This window comes from Salmo salar, chromosome 26 (genome assembly GCF_965601325.2).
Source record: "Salmo salar chromosome 26, fSalSal1, whole genome shotgun sequence".
In the NCBI taxonomy this organism is placed as follows: domain Eukaryota; kingdom Metazoa; phylum Chordata; class Actinopteri; order Salmoniformes; family Salmonidae; genus Salmo; species Salmo salar.
The window spans coordinates 16,681,217-16,695,432 of record NC_138316.1 but is presented as its reverse complement, the minus strand read 5'-3'; the positions used below and the strand labels follow the sequence as shown (position 1 = coordinate 16,695,432).

The 14,216-nt window shown below is 47.3% G+C and overlaps 1 protein-coding gene across 2 annotated transcripts in view; it reads left to right on the top strand.

Moving 5' to 3' along the window:
* The window catches only part of igdcc4 (immunoglobulin superfamily, DCC subclass, member 4), a 65,564-nt gene that overhangs the window by 28,338 nt on the left and 23,010 nt on the right, over window positions 1-14,216 (top strand). For both annotated transcript variants that reach the window (XM_014175439.3, XM_045708217.2), the window contains exons 2-4: window positions 3,684-4,004; window positions 7,049-7,190; window positions 11,364-11,497. In XM_014175439.3, the coding sequence (XP_014030914.3) occupies window positions 3,684-4,004; window positions 7,049-7,190; window positions 11,364-11,497 (597 nt within the window). The remainder of the gene's footprint in view (window positions 1-3,683; window positions 4,005-7,048; window positions 7,191-11,363; window positions 11,498-14,216) is intronic.

Genomic DNA, 14,216 nt, shown 5'->3' with positions numbered 1-14,216 from the left:
TTGCCTAATCAGATTAAAACATTGTGACTGGTTGTGTTTATGCCACATATAAAAGCTTATACATGTTAAAAGTTAAACAACAAATATTTAGGCTATATTAAGGCATTAGGTTCTAGGTGTGTGAGGAATAGCCGCCCAGATTGGAGAGGAGGAAGAGCGAGTGTTAAACTTTCCTGAATAACTGGGCCTGCTGGGACCATGTGGTCAAATTACCATATGACGATTTGGGTGAATGACGATCCGCAACAGACAGAGCATCACAGGATCAGAAGTAAAAATACAGCAAGACGGACCTGCTACTGTGCCTTTCTAGTCCTTAGAAATTGTCGAGAGTAGAACTACAACTGATCCAAATGGAATGAAACATTCAAATCACAGGGCTTAATAATCAAATTATTCATTACATTGTGGTGTTGTAGACTAGTCTAGGATAATTGTGTTGTCCCTAAACAAGATCAATACCAGAGCTTTTTGAGCTGCATGTCTCATGTCTACTGTTCTTTCATGCTCAATGATGCACCTGGCCTTTTCCGCTGCCTATCAACTATTTCTATTTGTGCTTGTGGATTCACATTGAAAATGTATGCCGCTTTGAATGTGTGGTATGATTGCTAGTTAGCCTATTGCAGATCTGGACAAACGATCCACCCACCACTATTGGCTATTGTCACTATGATTGGTGGATAGAGGGCAGGAGAGGCAGACTGGTCGACTATTTTTGACCTTTGGTATAGTAAAAAATAGCATGTGGAAAAGCATAGTGCATAAGGGAAGTACAAAAACACCTTGATATGGGGAGTCTCTTGCAAGCAGATGAGGAAATGTGGCTATGATGGATGAAATGATATAGTAAAACCTGCAAAAGAGCGAATATAAACCAGGAAAAGAAACGCACTACCTTCCCCTGTGCCCAATAAAAAACCCACAGCCTTCCCAAATTAAAAAAACATTTTTGGGGAGGGTAAATGTGTCTGTGGAAATTGTTAAAAGTAGTACTTGTGCATAGAATTGTATGGTTAGTTAAACTTTGAAATGTAATGTTTTTTATTTGGCATACATTTTAAAGTTACCGTGGAGATGCCCATCATCCACCCCCATCCTTGTTGCCTTCCTCACCTCTATCCATCCCTCCCTCCCATTCTCGCTCCTTTTCTTCCCTCTCTCTGTATTGTAATTTTCTCTCTCTCTTGCTTCCTCTCTCCCTCTTTCAGTCTCTCCCTCCCTCCCTCCCTCCCTCCCTCCCTCCCTCCCTCCCTCCCTCCCTCCCTCCCTCTCTGCGTGTAAGCTAGGAGCTCCCTGCCATGTTGTCCATTCACCATGGCTCAGTATGAATGCCCAGCAGGGGTCTTCTGGAGTGGACCCCACCCCCCTGAGCCCCGACTCTACTTCACATGCTCAGATGGATATCTCATAGCCCCCATATTCGCCATCCGTACTGGACAGGCATAACATCTCTGAGTGATGATACCTCTGTGCCCGCGTGCGTGCGTGTTTCTGTGTGTGTTAAGGACAGTCTCCTCTAGAGTAGTCTGTCTCAGTGCTGTAATATGTTGCGGTTGTGTTCTGTCTCTCTTCACAGGGTGGTTGATGTGATTACTGTAGCTGGAGATGGGAGTGTGGGTCATTGTGTGTATGTGGAGTAATGGCTTCCACACAGAATGGTCCAGTGAATCCTCGGGCAGGGAGCAGGGAAATGGCAGCAAACGGTTTAATGACTTAATAAGACCTAATTAGTGTAAATGGAGGAGAAGAGAGAGGAGCAGTGGAGGTGAGCTGGGGGGACTGAGTGTGCCTTGGCTACAGCAGCCTGACATACAGCAGGCAGCCCTCGTTTATTAGCTGATGAAAAATAGGCCAACTCCTCTGATGTGTTTACTCATCCCAGGAACACCTCTGGATAACAGAACAGCACACTGCTGCTTTCAGGTGCTCTCGTGCTACAGTGAGGGAAAAAAGTATTTGATCCCCTGCTGATTTTGTAAGTTTGCCCACTGACAAAGAAATGATCAGTCTATAATTTTAATGGTAGGTTTATTTGAACAGTGAAAGACAGAATAACAACAAAAAAATCCAGAAAAACGCATGTCAAAAATGTTATAAATTGATTTGCATTTTAATGAGGGAAATAAGTATTTGACCCCCTCTCAATCAGAATGATTTCTGGCTCCCAGGTGTCTTTTATACAGGTAACGAGCTGAGATTAGGAGCACACTCTTAAAGGGAGTGCTCCTTATCTCAGCTTGTTACCTGTATAAAAGACACCTGTCCACAGAAGCAATCAATCAATCAGATTCCAAACTCTCCACCATGGCCAAGACCAAAGAGCTCTCCAAGGTTGTCAGGGACAAGATTGTAGACATACACAAGGCTGGAATGGGCTACAAGACCATCGCCAAGCAGCTTGGTGAGAAGGTGACAACAGTTGGTGCGATTATTCGCAAATGGAAGAAACACAAAAGAACTGTCAATCTCCCTCGGCCTGGGGCTCCATGCAAGATCTCACCTCGTGGAGTTGCAAGGATCATGAGAACAGTGAGGAATCAGCCCAGAACTACACGGGAGGATCTTGTCAATGATCTCAAGGCAGCTGGGACCATAGTCACCAAGAAAACAATTGGTAACACACTACGCCGTGAAGGACTGAAATCCTGCAGCGCCCACAAGGTCCCCCTGCTCAAGAAAGCACATATACATGCCCGTCTGAAGTTTGCCAATGAACATCTGAATGATTCAGAGGACAACTGGGTGAAAGTGTTGTGGTCAGATGAGACCAAAATGGAGCTCTTTGGCATCAACTCAACTCGCTGTGTTTTGGAGAGGAGGAATGCTGCCTATGACCCCAAGAACACCATCCCCACCGTCAAACATGGAGGTGGAAACATTATGCTTTGGGGGTGTTTTTCTGCTAAGGGGACAGGACAACTTCACCGCATCAAAGGGACGATGGACGGGGCCATGTACCGTCAAATCTTGGGTGAGAACCTCCTTCCCTCAGCCAGGGCATTGAAAATGGGTCGTGGATGGGTATTCCAGCATGACAATGACCCAAAACACACGGCCAAGGCAACAAAGGAGTGGTTCAAGAAGAAGCACATTAAGGTCCTGGAGTGGCCTAGCCAGTCTCCAGACCTTAATCCCATAGAAAATCTGTGGAGGGAGCTGAAGGTTCGAGTTGCCAAACGTCAGCCTCGAAACCTTAATGACTTGGAGAAGATCTGCAAAGAGGAGTGGGACAAAATCCCTCCTGAGATGTGTGCAAACCTGGTGGCCAACTACAAGAAACGTCTGACCTCTGTGATTGCCAACAAGGGTTTTGCCACCAAGTACTAAGTCATGTTTTGCAGAGGGGTCAAATACTTATTTCCCTCATTAAAATGCAAATCAATTTATAACATTTTTGACATGCGTTTTTCTGGATTTTTCTGTTGTTATTCTGTCTCTCACTGTTCAAATAAACCTACCATTAAAATTATAGACTGATCCTTTCTTTGTCAAACATGTTGTGTTGCATGTTTTCTAGCAATTTGACATTTGTTGTTTTCGCCCTTCATTCCTTCTCTCCCTCCTCCATCTCTCATGCTAACCTGTCTCCCCATGCACACTAATCTCAGACCACTCATGTCTGTCAGGATTTGGAGTCTAACTCTCTCCCTCCCCCCTTCTCTCCCCTGTTCCCCCTCCAGAGAAGCATGTGACGGTGGAGCTGAGCTGTGGGGCGGGGCCTGTCCTCGTGGTGCTGGAGCCAGGACAGCCCCTACTGCTGGACTGTCACCTGGGGGCCACGCCGCTGGACACGCCCCTCAACGTCACCTGGCTGCAGGATGGGCTCCCCGTGCTGGAGGGGGAGGGGAACTCCCTCAGGACCCTTGCCAACGGATCACTGCTGGTGCTGCCCACCTCTGTGGATGGTCGGACACCTCAAAGGGTTGAGGGGGGCTACAGCTGTGTGAGCGCCGGCCCCTTTGGAGCCCTGACCAGCCGCACCATTGCCGTTCACCTGGCCAGTGAGTATTATTATTTCTCAGACAGGGCGGGGCTCTGCCTGCTCAACTCCACCAGGGTCAGACTCACATGGAATGGCATGATGGTCTGGTGTCCCCACATAGGAGCACAGCCACATTCCTCAGGGGGATTTCCACATTTGGTCCTCCTCTGTCTCAGGCAAGAGTTTGATTGTGTGGCTGGTTGGCCACACCAGTGGTGTCCTGGGGACAGGAAGGCTCCACACCGGTGGTGTCCTGGGGACAGGTAGGCTCCACACCGGTGGTGTCCTGGGAACAGGTAGGCTCCACACCGGTGGTGTCCTGGGAACAGGTAGGCTCCACACCGGTGGTGTCCTGGGGACAGGTAGGCTCCACACCGGTGGTGTCCTGGGAACAGGTAGGCTCCACACCGGTGGTGTCCTGGGGACAGGTAGGCTCCACACCGGTGGTGTCCTGGGAACAGGTAGGCTCCACACCGTTGGTGTCCTGGGAACAGGTAGGCTCCACACCGGTGGTGTCCTGGGAACAGGTAGACTCCACACCGGTGGTGTCCTGGGAACAGGAAGGCTCCACACCGGTGGTGTCCTGGGAACAGGTAGGCTCCACACCGGTGGTGTCCTGGGAACAGGTAGGCTCCACACCGGTGGTGTCCTGGGAACAGGTAGGCTCCACACCGGTGGTGTCCTGGGAACAGGTAGGCTCCACACCGGTGGTGTCCTGGGAACAGGTAGGCTCCACACCGTTGGTGTCCTGGGAACAGGTAGGCTCCACACCGGTGGTGTCCTGGGAACAGGTAGGCTCCACACCGGTGGTGTCCTGGGGACAGGAAGGCTCCACACCGGTGGTGTCCTGGGAACAGGTAGGCTCCACACCCGTGGGTTGAGGACAGAGAGGGGGAAAGGGGGAGAGCGAGAGAGGGATGAAGAGTGGGATGGAGAGAGAGAGAGGGAGCGAGAGCGATAGATAGATAGAAGGTAGCAAGAGATCCGGTTTACCCCCTCTCCTCCTCTCCTCTCCCCTCCTTCTCTCCTCTCCTCTCCCTCTCTCATCTCCCATCACTCTATCCTCCCGTAGAGCTGCTTTCATTATCCTCTGTAAAAGTGGCAGTCTTTATTCAGTCATTAGCTTTGTGTAGAATGGGACTGTATCCTTTATGGAGGTTCCTCCTTTTGTCAGCTGTCACATGCCTATTTATGAGGATGCCTTGTTTGGGGGGAATGAAGGGACAATGAGGTTGGGAGGTGATGACTGAGAGGGATGAAGGGAGGGAGGGAGGTGACTGAGGACTTTGAGAGGGATGGAGGGAGGGAGGTGGCTGAGGAATTAGGATTGGTGAAAAGAGAAGGAAGTAGGAAGGTAGGGGAGGATACGTTGGGGAGGAAGGGAAGGTGGGAGATTTGGGTGGGAGTTGACTGAGGAGTTTGGGATGGTGAAGGCAGAGGCTGTTCTGGGAGAGAGACTAATAAGTGTGTCCTTCAGAAGGTGTCTGTGGAGGGAGCTGGTAAATGTAATGTGCTGTAGACTGCTACTGCTGTGAGATGGATGGCTGCTGGAGACAGACAGGGCCAGGGGCCTGCATGCAATGGACCTCAACGAGCACACTGACATTGAGCAGAGAGAGCAGAGGCCCATGTCTGTCTGTCTGTCTCATGTCTTTACCACAACCAATTAGGAGGCAGAACATCACATGAGATAAATGTGTGACAGGCCTTTGTCTATAATACTCTAAACATGTTTCAAGTGCATGGCTGTTCAAAAAGTGAGTGAGTCAGTTAAAGAGAGAGAGGGGGAGGGGGGGTGTAAATCACGGTAGAGGAGGAGGGGAGGAGAGGAGTTGGTGGACATGCCGACAGACAGAGAGCAGGGAAGCCATGTGTTGTGGTTGGAGAGTACAAGGGGAGGGGAAGAAAGTTGCAATCTGATCGCTGAGGGGCCAAAGAATGGGGCAGAGACAGAAAGAGGGAGAGAGAGGGGGAATAGAGAGGACAGGAGAGAGAAAGAGAGGGGAGGCACAGAGAGAACAGGAACAGACAGAGAAGGGAGAGACTGAAGATAAACGTGCTATGGATTGAACTCATATAGAGCACAAGACATGCTAACAGATTTAGTTGATACAGTAATCTATTTCATCTGGTCCATTCACTCAGTAAGTTAACCATTAGCCCAGTTGGCCACAACAGTTACAAGTGCTAGCTTACTTTACACTATTGGATGACCTGTTATCTATCTAGCTGCTCTGTGGAGGTCTGCTCTGTGTGCTCATTGAGAAACTTTGCTCCATTTGTGTGTGTGTGTGTGTGTGTGTGTGTGTGTGTGTGTGTGTGTGTGTGTGTGTGTGTGTGTGTGTGTGTGTGTGTGTGTGTGTGTGTGTGTGTGTGTGTGTGTGTGTGTGTGTGTACAGCATCTAGTTTTTGCCATGACAGGTGCTGAGCTTATTTGTGCTGTTAGTCAGCTAATAATATATGGCTTTCTGAAGAACTTTGCCATGTGAGAATCAGCTCAGAAGTAGTTGTGACAGATTTATGTTTGGTCGCTAGGTAGGATTAGTCCTTACATGTGTTGTGACACATTAGCCATGCTTCATATCTTCAAATCAGTTCAAATTAGATTTTTTTAAGTGTATGTCTTGGGCTTAGGGACAACTTCAGGATGTAAGGATGTGACTTTTTCCTTAAGTGCTTTATGTATGGCTTTATGTCTAGTCTGCCACAGCGGTTTGGCGAGAATACAATTTGAAGGTAATCTTGGATTGGTATGTTCAGTTCTTTATGACTGCAGGCTGGACAGAACAGCTTGCAACCCTGGAGCTGATTGATGAGGTAGTCAGAGCTCTTGTGTTCCCCCATAATGCCCCAACTCAGTCTGGCCTGAGGTCAGGGGCCCCCTCAGCCCTATAAGACTCAGCTCTAGGACTCACTGCTGCCCCCTGCTGTTAACTACAGTTACTACGTGTGGGCTACACACTTGCTGATTGCATCTCTCTCTGTGTCTCTTTCCCTCTCTCTCGTTTTCCCTCTCTCTTGCTGTCTATCTCTATCTCCCTCACCTTTCTCCCTCACTCCCAGCGCTGTCTCGTTTCCATCAGAACCCAGAGGCCCAGGTGGTGCCCCTTGGGGGTGCTTCCCGCTTTGAGTGCCAGATAGACGGAGTGCCCACGCCAAGGATAACCTGGGAGAGGGACCAGGAACCCATCCCCAGCCAGCCTAGGTGACACGCGCGCACACACACACACACACACACATTCTCTTCTTTTCATTTAAAATATGTTTATTATTTTCAAATAAAAAATAAATAAAAAAAGACAGCAATACAAACATTGACGTTCATTGTACTGTTGAATGGGATGGCCAATTTAGAGGACAAAACAAAACTTAACTCACACATACACAAAATAAAACAAAATCCTATTAGGTGGTACATGTATAAGAAGACAGCATATAGTCATTACAAGCAGTGTAGTTAAGCCAAAAATAAACATTGAGTGGAGTACAGCACAGAGTAGCAGCAGATCAACTCAGTTATGAAGCGGGACTAGACCATTTATCCAGTGTCGGCTGCCATATTTTGTAAAACAATGGGCTTCTATTGGAGGTACTGTATCGTATCTTTTCCATATGTATTACATTCCCTAAATCCCGTAACCACATTTCAAAGGTAGGTACAGTCTCCAATTTCCAAAACTGCAATATGAGCCTTTTGGCTAATAGAGTACAAAGAGAGACAGCCTTCCCTTCCTGGTTATTCCCATCAACTGTAACCAAACACAGCGATCAATGGATCTGGGGCTAGAACTCTATCGAAGGCTTTAGAGAAGTAATCAAAAATGAGAGCCCAGTAAACATGTAACTTAGGACATGTCCAAAATAAGTGGGTCAACGTTCCCTCATCCAGCTTGCACCTCTCACACAGTGGTGAGGTGTCCCGGATTATTTTATGCAGTTTTACTTTTCAGTAGTGTAACCTGTGTATCACCTTAAACTGTACAAGGATGTGTCTGGCATTCACTGAACTGTGGTTTATATTCCTGGGAGCTTCTACCCAGTCTTCATCTGAGATTTCTCAACCAAGTTCTTGTTCCCAAGCCCTTTTAATAGTGTCTGTGGATACCTCTATGTGGGCCTGTAGCACATCATACAGTCTAGAGACCGACCCTTTTGAATGGGGTTTGACAAGGGTCAGGCTGTCTAATGTAGGATTATTTGTCTTAATGCCATACTGTGGGATATGTGTCCTTAAGAAATTCCTGATTTGGAGGTATCTGAAAAAATGTGTTGTTGGCATGTTAAACTTACCCTGTAATTGTTGAAATGAAGCTAACTGACCATCCATGTATAAATTACCAATTGTTGTGAGCCCCTTCTCCCTCCACTGTGAAAACACCACATCATCCAATGCAGGGTGGAAAGCATGATTCAGGCAAATCGGGCTGTCAATGTATACAGTGGGTATGTTAAGAAAATGCCTAATCTGTTTCCAGATCCTAAGAATATGACAAATGACTGGATTAGAGTCATAAGTGGCTTTTTTCGCATATGATGGACTATTAGCACGTGCAGGAAGTGAGGAACGTTGATAGGAGGCCTGCTCAATCAAAAGCCATGAAGGCATATCATTCTGTCGCATCGCAGGTAAACTTTCCCTCCAGAAAGACACAATGTTCAGATTAGCAGCCCAATAATACAGTTTAAAGTGAGGAAGGCCAAAGCCCCCCTCTCTCTGCATAAATGCTTCTTTGAAATTCTGGCTGCCTTGTTATCCCATAAAAATGGAATTACTATTGAATCCAGTTTCTTAAAATAGCTTTGTGGTATGAAATTGTGTAGACATTGGAAGAAGTAAAGAAACCTGGGTAGGACAACCATTTTAATAGCGTTTATAGGACCAACCAAGGAGATAGGCAGAGTTTTCCAAAAATCGATATTTTATTTAAGCTGATAAATTTTCATGTCCCAATTCGCTTTCAATAGCTGATTGAGGTCTCTTGTCACTACAATGCCAAGGCTTGTGAACTTGTCCATCACTGTTCTAAATGGGGTAGATTGCAGACCCACGCACGTTCTCACACACACGCACATTCTCACGCACGCACGCACGCACCCACGCGCCCACACACACACACACACACACAACACACACACACACACACACACACACACACACACACACACACACACACACACACACACACACACACACACACACACACACACACACACACACGGTAACACACACACGGTGATGCACACCAGTAGAGCCTGGCAGTAAGTGATTGTCTGTTCTATTTGGTCCCAATGCTGTCCCCTGAGAGAGCTCCAGCTGGCCAGCAGAGACTGGATCTGTTCTAAGGTCCATGCTGCCACTGATCATGTGAGGGCTGTGCTCCCTCCACCATTCTACTTCATTGCATAATGGCAGTCAGGGAATAACCTGAGAATTTGGTAGGAAGTTAAATGAAATGAGTACATGTTGGTCTTTTTCAGTAGTGCAGAGTTCAGAGATAAGGGATGGACACAGATCTGTTGGTTTCTTGTCAGCCAGAGGCTGAAGGTCAGGGCCACAAAGTTCAGCCTGGTCACTTTCTCTCTTCTGTTTGTTCTACTCCCCAAAACCCTCCTTCATCTCCCTTTCACATGGCTACAGGCTGAGGCCAGTCCAGTGCCTGGGAACTGATGTGCTTTGAATCGAATTGGGTAGAAAGATGCACATAATCTACTGCACATGACTCTGCTCCCTCCCTTCTCCTCCCTGGCCTTTCCTCTCTCCTCACTCGCGCTCCCTTCGTCTCCCTCATGGGAGAGATTTGGCCCTTTTTAAATTAAGTTACACTTTTTTCCACCTGATCTGTCCTTACCAATCATAGAAAGACTGGCAGCTGTTTGTTAGTCATTTAGATGCATATCGCACACACTCGGCATCTGTGTACGCTCGGAGTGATCATGCGCTGAGTTGACGGCCTGTATATTTTTGCCCTTCAAAGGCCATGGCCCACATATGGCTGTTCACATGACTACTTGTTTAAATGTGTGTCTCATGTTGAGTGGCCAGGAAAGTGCAGCTTTTCTTCATTAGCATTAGCATGGGGGGGGGGGCAGGACCAGTGTGCTAACAACACTCTGTGCATTGACATCCAGGGCTGAACAGAGGAGAATCATGTAGCGTTACTTATAGAAACCCCCGATTTAATGCTGTCTCGTCTGCCTGAAAACTCAAATGCACACTCTCACAGCCGAGCAGTGGCTACACACACACACACACACACACTAGTCACCAGAAACGGTCCCACTCTCATGCTCATTTACCCAAGCACTTAACACTATTGACGTTTCTGCCTCAGCTCTGCTATTGGCTATACATTTGTGCCTGCCTGACATTATTAGAGGCATCTGGCTCAAAAACAGTCTATCCCTTTGTGACCCATAGCCCAATGCCGAACCGAGCTGTACAGTGCTGTGATGTTGTTGTGTTGACACAAAGTGGTACTAATGGGCAGCAGTAGAGATGAGACCCAGACCAGAGACCAGTGTTGTGTACAGTCTCTCTGTCAGGGTATTACTAGTCCATCATCATAGAGTTAAAAGGCTGTGGAATAGGAGTTGAATAGTGGAAAGCCCAGGCCTCAGGCTTGGAGGAACCATCCGGGTTTGTGTGTGTGTGTGTGTGTGTGTGTGTGTGTGTGTGTGTGTGTGTGTGTGTGTGTGTGTGTGTGTGTGTGTGTGTGTGTGTGTGTGTGTGTGTGTGTGTGTGTGTGGGAACCTGACCTGTCTTCCATGGCAGCAGGGGAGGGAGGGAGGGAGGGAGGGAGGGAGGGAGGGAGGGAGGGAGGGAGGGAGGGAGGGAGGGGGAAGAGGAGCTGGTGGGTGAAAGAGAGATAAATATTGACAAGAGTCGGCACAACCAGCAGCCATGGCTGCTTCTAAATGCTGTTTTGCAATGCGCAATCTCTCTGACCTAGATTGAGAGCTCATTGTTCTCTTGTATCTATCAGTAAAGATTTCTAAATATTTCATTCTTTCTAGTCTCTTCTTTTTCTCCCCTGTTTACGTATTCTCTGTCATTAGGAATACAATGTATTTAGTGTAATTTCTTTCTTCTTCCTTTCTTTTGTCTACTTTTATTTTCGATTCCATATTGTTGGACGGCGTTATGCTAAATAGCTGTTAGATATAAGGATAGTGTAGCCTAATGGCCGTCACTGGAGACCTACTCCTGTAGTTCTGTATGGTGGTAATGAGCGTGTACACAGTTGGAGATTACCAGTGAGGAATAATTATTATATCTCGCTAAGCACTAGTTCTCGCTCTCTCCCCCTTCCACACTCTCTCTCTCCCTCTCTCTCCTTCCCACCCTCTCTCCCTTTCCCTCCGCCCCTCCGCCCCTCAGGTTCATCTCTCTCCCTAACGGTGTGCTCCAGATCTTGGGGGCGGTTAAGGAGGATGGGGGTGCGTACCGCTGTGTGGCCTCCAACTCTGCCCGGAAACGCTTCAGCCAGGATGCCGTCCTCACTGTCACTACAGGTATGTTATGCTCTCTCAATCTCTCTCGCTCTCGCTGATGACGTCTGGAGGCAAGTGATCCCTTTGGATGTGCTTGACCCCTCTGTCTGGGTGTGATCTTTAAATAGCCTATTTAGTGGATTGCTTCCTGCTTATATGTGTTTCCTGGAACTCTGCTGGAATGAGAGAGGTAAAGAGACAGATATGGCTCCAGACCTATGATCTCATGTCTGATATCAGCAGGCTGTAAGCAGTATTCACAGCCTCGCTCTGCTCTCCACACCCACGCCTATTCCCTTCTGACAAAAGGTGCATTACTGATGGAGATCAATCCTGGCCTTCAATTGGTTCCATCAAACTTTAGTGTCTGTGGAAGGTCTATGTCTAGATCTGCTTCTATGTGAGCGTTAGCACACACACGCACCCACACACACACACACACACACACAGAAAGAGAGACAGAGAGAGACAGTCTGAGCATCAGAAACATATGAGTCTTAATACCTATTGGCCCTAATGGGCTTGTTGCCTGGACACAAGACTGAAGTGTGTGGAAATGTCTGCACCCTGTGGATCAGCTAGGGAAACAGAGATGAATCACCTCTCAGCACCCTGCAGCATGTCCACACACACACACAGACACACACACACACACACAGAGACATGCTCGTACTATAAGGTCACAGGGCGAAACCCAGATGCAGACACGGGAGGCAGATGGTTCGAGTCTCTGATATGTATTATAATCCAAGGGGCAGGAAAGAGAATGGTCGTGGACAGGCAAAAAATCATAACAAGGTCAGGGACCAGGAGGTACAGAGTGGCAGGCACGCTCGAGGTCAGGGCAGGCAGTATGGTCAGGCAGGCAGGTTCAGAGTCAAGGCAGGCATGGGTCAAAACCGGGAGGACTAGCAAAAGAGAGATAAGAGAAAAAAAAGCAGGTGCACGGAAAACCACACTGGTTGGCTTGACAAGACAAACTGGCAACAGACAAATAGGGAACACCGGAATAAATACCCAGGGACTAATGGGGAAAACGGGTGACCCTTGGAGGTGGGTGGAGACAATCTCAAAGACAGGTGAAACAGATCAGGGCATGACACGCACATTCACAAATAGACATTGCATTATGTTGATGGCTCAATACTCCTTGACACACTTACTGTATACCTTCTCTCTCTCCCACACACGCACGGATGTGTACACAAACACCACACACTTTCACATACAACACATATTTCACACACGCACGCAGAAATGCCCACACACACACACACACACACCACTCTCACAGTCACACAGACAGCCTGAGCAGGTGAAGAAATTACAGCATTCCTGCCTTTTTCACACCTCCCAATATCCAACAGGCTGTGTGAAGTGATGCTAGCTTACAGTAGCAGGTATTTGGTGTGACGCAAAGCCGGGGTGGCAGCGTAGCCTAGTGGTTAGAGCGTTGGACTAGTAACTTCAAAGGTTGCAAGTTCAAATCCCCGAGCTGACAAGGTACAAATCTGTCATTCTGGCCCTGAACAAGGCAGTTAACCCACTGTTCCTAGGCCATCATTGAAAATAAGAATTTGTTCTTAACTGACTTGCCTAGTTAAATAAAAGAAGAAAAAAGCCCTGCTCCCTTAGAAACCTCAAGGTCAGAGAAGAAAGCTCTCCCAGACTTCTTGAGGTGTTATGTCAAATCTAATGCCATTACATCTCGAGCCTTCATTTCGGAAGAGGTTTAGGAATGGAACAGCTGAACACCAATGCCATCTTCCTGAAAGAATAATGCTGAGCACATCAACTCCACTCATTCAGTTGTACATTATGTCTATACCTTTATATACTGAACAAAAATATAAACGCATCATGCAACAATTTCAACGATTTTACTGAGTTACAGTTCACATCAGGAAATCAGTCAATTGAAAGAAATGTATTAGGCTCTAATCTATGGGTTTTACATGACTGGGCAGCCACCTACTGGGGAGCCAGGCCCAGCCGATCAGAATGAGTTTGTCCCCATAAAAGGGCTTTATTACAGACAGAAATACTCCTCAGCACATCCCACCCCACCCCACCCCTCATCAGACGACCATGCAGGTGAAGAAGCCGGATGTGGAGGTCCTGGGCTTGCATGGTTACATGTGGTTTGCGGTTGTGAGGCAGGACATTCTTGCAGTCAGCATGCCAATTACACGCTCCCTCAAAAAATCTGTGGCATTGAGTTGTGTGACAAAACTCCACATTTTAAAGTGGTCTTTAATTGTCTACAGCACAAGGTGCACCTGTGTAATGATCATGCTGTTTATCTTGGCAAAGGAGAAATGTTCACTAAACAGGGATGTAAACAAATTTGTGCACAAAATTTGAGAGAAATAAGCTATTTGTGCATATGGAAAATATCAGGTATTTTCAAATCATGAAACATGGGACGAACGCTTTGCAATTATATTTTTGTTCAGTGTACTTTCTCTCTCTCATCCACGCATACACATGCATGTGCGCATGCAAAGCACACACACACGCACACACACTCTGAGCACAGAACTTACACAAAACCCTATGAAGGCACATCCTGCAATCCTGGGAGAACTCGACTGGCCCATTTAAAACCTTAAGCCCTCATGCATAACCAAGTAGTGCTGTATGTATGCTCAATGATTAATTTATAATGTGCTTACAGTATCCCAGAAACCCTGCTGGAGCTCATTATCATAATGTAGGCTCTGAGCAGAGAGACAGGCAG